This window comes from Pteropus vampyrus, unplaced genomic scaffold (genome assembly GCF_000151845.1).
Source record: "Pteropus vampyrus isolate Shadow unplaced genomic scaffold, Pvam_2.0 Scaffold482, whole genome shotgun sequence".
Classification (NCBI taxonomy): Eukaryota; Metazoa; Chordata; class Mammalia; order Chiroptera; family Pteropodidae; genus Pteropus; species Pteropus vampyrus.
This window is the reverse complement of record NW_011889263.1, coordinates 929,833-938,169: the sequence shown is the minus strand read 5'-3', so window position 1 is coordinate 938,169 and position 8,337 is coordinate 929,833. Positions and strand designations below refer to the sequence as shown.

The 8,337-nt window shown below is 55.6% G+C and overlaps 1 protein-coding gene across 1 annotated transcript; it reads right to left on the bottom strand.

Annotated features, from left to right (window-relative positions):
- Positions 1-108: 108 nt before the first annotated feature.
- On the bottom strand, positions 109-7,846 carry ZSWIM4 (zinc finger SWIM-type containing 4). Its single transcript, XM_011382569.2, has 6 exons — positions 7,440-7,846; positions 5,231-5,432; positions 3,539-3,895; positions 1,763-1,911; positions 1,499-1,649; positions 109-633 (listed from the first exon to the last, which is right to left on the bottom strand). Exons 1-6 carry the CDS (start codon positions 7,590-7,592, stop codon positions 278-280), a joined length of 1,368 nt encoding a protein of 455 aa, XP_011380871.1. The 5' UTR covers positions 7,593-7,846; the 3' UTR covers positions 109-277.
- Positions 7,847-8,337: the final 491 nt, after the last annotated feature.

The window sequence follows — 8,337 nt, the reverse complement described above, 5'->3', positions numbered from 1 at the left end:
GTGAATGTGAGCGTGTGTTGGGTGAGCTACTATAGCCCCTCCTACAGGTAGACAATAACTGTCTGTCCATTCTCCTCCGCCCCACATTCTATTCCTTTTTTTCTCTTTATCTCTCTCCCTAGTCCCCCTTCTTCCTTCTCTTCTCCTGTTTCTTTCCTTCTATTTCTGCCTCTCTCTTCTCAATATCTTTCTTTTTCTTTCTCTCTGTTCCCCCTACCTGTGCCTCCATTGCCAAGAGAAGGCTGAGTCAGGAGACCAGCTCAGAACTACAGGTGTCTTAAGCATTTCGCTTCACTGTCTCTTGGGCTGCCCACTGCCCTGCCCTGGGCACTCGCTCCCTCCTGGTTGGGAGGACAGGCAAGGGCTGGGGCCCCCTTTGCTCTCCCCCAGAGCACCATGATGGGGAGATTGGGCCACCAGCAGAAGTGATGCTTTTTGGGGAGATGGCAGGGATCCCTTTCTTACCTGGGCTGAGGGCCATGGTGGGCTGCAGGCTGGGCCCGTCAAAAGAGTAGTTGCCTTCTTCCAGTGGGCACACGTCCAGCTTGTCCCACTTGTCAAGCAGCTGGAGCCAGCTTGCCTGCTCCTCTGGTTTGCAGTGGGGGCTCAGGACAACGCACACCCACAGGGCCCCTGAGGAGGGAGGGAGGGCAGTGAACATGGGCATGGAGACGAGTCAACATTTATGTCAAATGTCAATAGTAGCAGCATACCTGTCTGGTGTGACTACCACTGCTGGGCACTACCCTCTGCTTCACCCTCACCTTGGGCCTCTGAGGTTACAACTAATGGTCTCTTCGCTTTACAGGTAAGAAAACTGAGGCATAGAGAGGTGAAGTTACTGCCTCAAGGTCACACAGCTGAGAAGTCAGAAGCAGAATTCAAAGCCAGGCCGCCAAACTCGTCTTTTTTGAACCCATCGTGCTTATCACCATGTGTCACAGAGGTCAGCCCCTGGTGAAAATCCACCCTCTTTTTGAACTGCCTGCCAGCTAAGATTTATTTTTACATTTTGAATGGGGTGGGGGGGAAATAAGAATGTTTTGTGACTTGTGAACATTTTATGAACGTCAAATAAATAAATAAATAATGTCTGTAAGTGATTCTATGGGTGTACTGCCACATCCATTCAGTTACATGTGTCTATGGCTGCTTTTCCGCTGCAACGGGCAAAACTGAGGAGTCATGACAGAGACCAAATGGCCTGCGAAGCCGAAACTATTTGACTATCTGGTTCCTGTGGAAAAGGTGTGTCAACCCCTGGTCTGATGGGTTTGTAGTATTTTCTTATCTGTTTCCCTTACCAGGTGTCAACTCCACGAGAGCAGGTATTTAAATCTGTTTCTTGCTGTAGCTCCAGCAATCTGGACAGTGAATGCCTCGTACTGGAGGTGCTAATGAATGGAAGAAGGACTGAGGGGCCAGACCCTAATCTCAGGGAGGACAAGACTGGATGCTGGAACCCTGGTGCCCGCCCATCTCCAGGCCTGGGCCTTACCCAGCTCATCCCACAGCTGCCGGCACTTGTCTGTCATGCCAGCGCCCTGCTGCCGCCACAGGGCCAGGCGTGGGTCCTGCAGAAACTGCTCGGTCATGAGGATCAGCATGCGTGCCCCATTGGAGTCCCGCATCCGCAGCATCTCCCGTACCTGTGTGCGATTGGGGTGATGAGGATGTGGCAGGGCGCCGGCACCAGGGCCTTTCAGCCCCACCGCAGCCCTGCTGTGCATGCCCCGCTGTGTATGCTATGCCCATGCAGCACCTTGCAAAACATGGAGCGCAGCTGCTGGCTGGCACCGTAGTAGCCGCCATTGGACAGCAGCTGCTTCACCTGCTCCTGGATCTGCTCCTCGTCCAGGTGCCAACAGTTGGCATCCTCAATGCCTGCACCCGCTGTGGGGTCTGGGGCACCTGTAGGGAGTGAGGAAAAGCTGAGGCTGTAGTTGGGGAGAGGGGGCCTCTGCCCCTGCCATCATTCGGTCCTCCAAACCACTCGACCCATCCCAAAGTTCCATCCATCATCCATCTATGAAAAACCACGTATCCATCCACCATCCGTCTGACCATCGTCCCATTTAAAATGTCACTTACCTATCTATCCATCTATCCATCCTTCCCACCCAAAACATCACTAGCTCATTCACTCATTCATCCATCTTACCTGAGAAACCACCCACCAATCTGTCCATTCACCCATCCACCCATCCATTCATCCATCTCATGCAAAATGCCACCTACCCATTCATCAACCCAACTATTCAACTTGTTCAAAACATCACTAGATCATCCATCCCACCTGAAACATCACCTGTCCTTCTACTCATACATCCATGCCACCCAAAACATCACCCACCCAACCAACCAGACCACTCGACTGTCTATTTACTCCCCATGTCATGCCATGCATCTACCCATCCACACATCCATAACTCGTAGCATACTTACCTATCCCATTAGTTCATCACCTGCCCTATCTAACTGCGATCTGCTCATCTATTATACCCATGCCACTGATTCATCCATCTAACTACCCACCCCCATTTGTTTTTCAACTCATTTGTACCAACCACTCAAAATACCCACCAATCTATTCATCTGTTGATCCACACAACTGCACTATCCATCCACCCAACTAACCTCAACTTTCCATCTATACTTCCCCCATCAAACCATCCATTCATGTCTCCCAAAACACTTACCACCCCATTAGTCCACCCATCTGTCCTACACAAAACATTCACCCACTTAATCCGTCCACCATGTTAGTCCACACATACAAACATTCCATGCACCCACCAACTCATCCCCAATCCATGTACCCATTGGTCCTTCCAGTTTTCTACCAACCCCATCTGTCCACCACCATCAATGTACCTCAGCCCCCTCAGTTACAGCCCATCCTACCCACCCCCACCTTCAATTGCCACCAATTCCCCATTTACCTACCATCTTAGTTAATCACCCATCCACTCACCCCATCTGGTATTCCGCACCATCAGTTCACTCAGCTCCCTATCCTGAACACCTTCTGTATCCACCCACCCTTACCCTCAATTATCCATCCATGTCTGTACCTACTACTCATCCATCTATCCACCCCTCATCCTGCTCCATTCTCCCCACCATTATAGTTAGGCGACTGTAGCCCCAAACCTTCCCAGAGCTCGTAACACCTCCTAGTCTATCTCCCACCAGCACCCACTCCTGACACCCACATGCTTTTCATGCCCTCTACCCACACAAGCAGGTCTGTCCCTGGGATCTTGGGACACCCTTGGCCCTGGGGCCTGACGTCCTACTGTTCCATCAACTCTCATTCTCCCCACTGGCTGATTTCCACCATTCATCTGCCCATGGCCATTCAGGATCTTCCACCTAGTAGGTGTGAGACCTTGACCTTAGGTGATGGTACTGCCCCCACCCCTGCTCATGGGTCAAGGGGACCCAAGAATTCCAAGACAATTGCCGGTTCCACGACAAGTGATGTGGCTGTGCGCTGGGGCCTCATTGCCCCCATCGGACCCCTGGGCACCCTCACCGTGCACCAGATTGATCTCGGAGCCCAGGAGGAGGATCTCGTCTGCCAAGTGCTGGGCAGTGGGCAGCACCTCGGTGTGGTGTGCGCTGATGAGGTACTGCACGAACTTCTGCAGCTGGTCCCGGTTCATCTGGGAGAGTGTCTCAGAGATGGGCAGCCGCAGCTCTACCTGGCGGGCATGTCGAATTCTGTACAGCGACAGGGCCACCACGTGGGCACAGTAGAAGAGGTCTCTATTGTCACAACCACAGCTCACAGATGTGATCTTGCAGCGGTCAAAGCTGATGGAGACATGGTAGAGGCGCTCGGGCTCTCCAGGGCCTCCTGGTTCCCGGATGTTACCGCTCAGGTGAAACCCTAAAACAAAAACCAAACCATCGCTGCTGTATCACCCCAGGGACGGCGGTACTCGTCCACGGTGTACAGCCAGACGTGGGTGCAAATGCCAGCTGAGTAACCTAGTACAAATCACTTACCCTCTCTGTGCCTCAGTTCCCTATCTGTCAAATGGGAATAAACAGTAACGTCCTCCTCATATGTTTGTAATGAGGATTAAATGAGTTAATAGTTTGCAAGGGCTTAGAACACTGTTGGTATACAGTAAGTCCTAAATAAACAAAAGTATGAATAATATTAAAATGATGTTAAAGATGGTTTTCTCAGCCCTTGAGTTACCATGGATACAGCCCAGGGTCTGGATGCCCTCTAACTTTATGGGAACATGCCAAAGGCCTGTAACACTTGGAGGTGAGGGGCTGATGTGGTAGGCCAGAGGCCAAGTTACCCCATCACCCCTTGCCCCTCCCTGGCCCCTGGGGAGCCCAGATGCCAGGCTCATCCAACTGGTTGGGCAGCTCAGGCCTCAGCCAGCCCATGCTGCGTCATGCGGGGAGACAGTGGCTTCCTCATACCGGCTGGAGGTGGCCGAGCCTGTGGCCAGCTGGGCCATGTCCAGGCAACGGGGCCCCCAGGCTGACAGGGTTCAGGGAGGTCAAGCCCCTGCCTCCAGCTGGGGGATGTGACCTGCCCCCATGGAGGTGTGGTGTTCCAGAGCTCACCTGTTTTCTGGCTCAGCTTCTGCTGGACCCCTTCTGAGCCCCACTGCCTGAGGTCTAGAATTATCTTTCACCTCTAGCTTTAAACCTCAGCCCCTCCCCTTCCCTGGATGTCGCTCCCTGAGGTCTAAGACCACTCCTCACAGCTGGTCCTAAACTTCTACCCTAGACTCTCACCCGATGCTCATTGCCTTAGGTCTGAGACTATCCCTAAATCTCTGATCCCAACCTCCACTTAAGTCTCTCTGCCTGAGGTCTAGGATCATTCTTACCTCTAGCCCTAAACCTCAGCTCCAACGCCTCACTGGGTCTCTCTGCCTGAGGTCTGGAACCTCCTCTGATTTCCCGTTTACAGCTGTTCTTTGATGCGGCCTTGGTCCTGTCTTCCTCCCCGTCTCACCACCTCTTCCCCACTCTCCAACTAAGTTGTCTGAGCTAAGAAACCATCCGTCCCCCCACTCCCCCTAATCCACCATCTCAGCCTGCTGCCTGAGGTCTAGGCAGACCCCTGTTCTTTAGCTCACAATATCTTGTCCAACCCTCCCCAGGGATCTAGAACCTTCCCCCGGCCAGGCCTTCCTCCAAGCCTGCTCTGGGTCTCCTGGCCTCCCTGGCAGGGGTGGGGACACGCACTCACCTACTTGGAGCACGCGGTCAACAGCCCCACTCTGCAGCAAGTGCAACCCACGGGTGAAAGGCACCCGGGCATCATGCTCGCCTTCTGGGGGCTGGTAGCCCAGCGATGAGTACATACATATCTCCCGTTCGCTGCGTGGAAATGACCAGAACACAATGCGCTTTTGGACTGGCTCTGGCACCCGAGAGAACCGCTCCTCGACCTGCAAGAAGGGCCGGTGGATTAGAACCCCAGCTTGAGTCCTGGCTCTGCCACTTACAAGCTGTTTGACCACAGGCAAGTCGACTTGCCTCTCTGAGCTTCGGTTATGTGAGATGGGGATGTTAACAGCACCGGCCTCCTGGGGAACATGATTAAATGTGCATTAATCTACACGAAGTGCTTACAATAACACTAGGCCCATAGTCAGTGTTGTAGAACTTTCTGCACTTTCCTTCTCAATGTCAGGTCCCAGCGTCCAGGTGTAAGGTAGTTTTACCTCCCAGACTTTGAGAAGGCAGGAGGAAGGAAGATAAAAGTGATAAGAATAGTGAGTGGCCAAGACGACATTTTTTAGCCTACACTAGGCTAAATGCTTCATATATGCAATTTCCCTTAATTCTCACAAAATCCTAATGATACTCATTACCCCATTTTGCAGCCTGAGGAATGTGAAGCTCAGACGTGGCTTCAATTCACTTGTTCAGGGTCCCAGAGCTGGTGAGCTCCAACTGCCAAGAGAGATTCTTCCCAGCGTCCAAGGGTACTCAGGAAGGGTGCGGGATCCCGGCCACCCCCATGAGCTCTGGGCAATGAACTGATCTGGTTGAGCTTGTGTTTCATCTGTGCTTGCTACTCACTGGCTGGGTGACTTTGGGCAAGTTTCTCAACGTCTCTGTGCCCCAGTTTCCTCAGAGTGGGAAGGAGAACCACAACTCCAAAGGGTTGCAGAAAATTCTATGAGCTTCTATGGGGCAAGACCTTTCCTAGTGCCCGGCCTGGCCAGGGCTGGTACGTGGGAGCCCCGGAGATGGTTTAAAGATCATTCTGGGCATCTCGCACACAATGAAGGGACAGGGAGGGACCCTCTAGAGCCCAGGGTTTCAGGGGGAAGTGGGAGGGCCAGTGACTGGCCCAGGCCTCGGGGACAGTTGGCAGATGACTAAGGAGGGATTTTCCAGGCCCTGAATCAGAGCCTGCTCCATCTACACTTGGCCCAGACCCATCAGTTTCAGCAAGCTTCCTAACTGTGGAGAGGCCAGTGGCAAAGAACAGCCCCCTAAAACTGGGCAGAGCCACTGAGGGCTCAGAAGGCTTGGTCAGGCGTGGGCCACATCTCCAGGTGCTTGGGCACCCATACGGAGGCTGGGAAAGGGGAAGTACAGGGCCCCAGCACTGGGGCATCCTGGCAGAACCCTCAGAAGCCACAGAGGTGGGGTTCCAGGTGCACTCGTTTAGGCATCATCAAGACCCAGACCCCAATCCTGCTGCCCACCTCTTGAAGGACGGGGATGGCTAGGGTGGGGAGAGAGAAGGGTGAGTAGTGGGGGATCTGGGTGGGGACCCTGAAACTGGAGTAATCCCTGCAGCCGGCCAGGAGGGGCTCGTAGCCCCAGGGGGAGGTGGTCTCAGGGGTTCTGGGGGTGGGAGTGGGAGACCAGGCCTGAGGGAAAGATCTGGAGAGGGGGCTCCTCATGGGACAGGTGGGTTCTGGAGGCTAGCAGAGTATAGAAAGGTGTCTTAGACTGAGATGTCTGGAAACGGGGGAGTCCCCCATTGGGGGTGGAGGGAAGAGATCTGGAGGACAGGAACAGGGGAGGGCAGGTCTTCAGGAGCAATGAGTGGGCCTTGTAGGAGTTGGAGAGAGGAGTGAGGATTGAATGGGGTGCCGTAATTTGGGGATGAGGATGAGGTGGGGAGAGGGATACTCAAGGTTGTGAGAGGACCATGGGGAGGAGAAGGAAGTGTCAAGAGTTGGGATCTGGGGTGCTGAGGGCATCCCTGGGTCTTCTGAGCTGGAGGGCACCGCTGGCGGAGAAGGGATGAAGGTGGGTCATGGGGTTTGAAGGAGTGCAATGGGAGTATAAGGGGCTGCCCCGGGGCAGGATTGAGGATCTTGGAGGGCATTTCTGATGGCGGCAGGTCCGGAGGCTAGGGGCCGGTAGCGGGAGGAGAAGGCATGTCAGAGAGGGGGCTGGGGGTGCGACCCTCCCCCCTCCTCCTTGGTCACCTGCTCGAAGGCCCAGCTCTCCGCCACTCGCTTGGCGCTAAGGTCCAGCAGCGCCTCGGGCCGGCCCCGGCTGCGCACAGCCCCGGCCCCGGCATCACGCTCCTCCGGTCCAGCGGGGCAGCCCCGGCTGCGCTTGGCCGCGGGGGGGTCCATCCGGCCGGGCCGGGGCCGGGGCCGGGGCGGGGCCTGTTGGGGGGGTCGGTCCGATGCCCGCTCCGCTTCGCCGGCTCCAGCGACCCCTGCCCGTCTTCCGGTCCTTTCTCTGCGATCGGCCTCCCCCGGACCCCCGCCGCTCCCACCCCCGCCCCGCGCCGGGCCGGCCAGGTGATGCGGCCCCTTTAAGATTCTTCACAACAATGAAGCTGCTTCGGCCGCCGCTTTATCCTCCGCCGTCGTCCCGCCCCCGCCGTCCCGTCCCCATTGGCCCCCCCGTCAGCTTCCGAGACCCTCCTCCGCCATTGGAGGCACCGCCAGACCCGTCTCCAAGTCGCCACTGCTCATTCGTTATATGTACTGCCTCTTTTTCCGGAGACCCAATAAGAGCGCTCAGCGAGCCACGCTGTCAATCAAGCGGTGCCGGAGGCCAATCAGAGAGGGAGAATCCCCGGGGCGCAGGCCTTATGTAGAGTTTCGGGGCGGGCTCTGGGTTCATTCACAACATTCCTCCCCCGCCCCCCTTGGGCTGGACAGCGCGCCCCGGGCAGCTGGAGCTGCGCCCACACACGGCTTTGTTTACTGAGGGTCGCTTCCGGGCGCCGCAAGGGGACAATCAACACGGCTCTGCCGGGGAGCGAGACAGAGCGGCTGGATCCCCAGGCAGCAGCTTAGCCCCTCCTTCCTCTGGGCTGCGTGACGCGAGAAACTCTCAGTCTCTCTAGGTGCCGAGTCGTTTTGATTC

Bases quoted from the DNA above. Each gene is read 5' to 3' on its own strand.
- ZSWIM4 (XM_011382569.2), bottom strand. From the start codon at position 7,592: ATGGACCCCCCCGCGGCCAAGCGCAGCCGGGGCTGCCCCGCTGGACCG. The intron at 1,912-3,538 runs GTGAGGGTGCCC...CACTCCCTACAG, and splicing joins CGAGATCAATCTGGTGCACG to GTGCCCCAGACCCCACAGCG. The intron at 634-1,498 runs GTAAGGCCCAGG...CTCCCTCCTCAG, and splicing joins GCAGCTGTGGGATGAGCTGG to GGGCCCTGTGGGTGTGCGTT.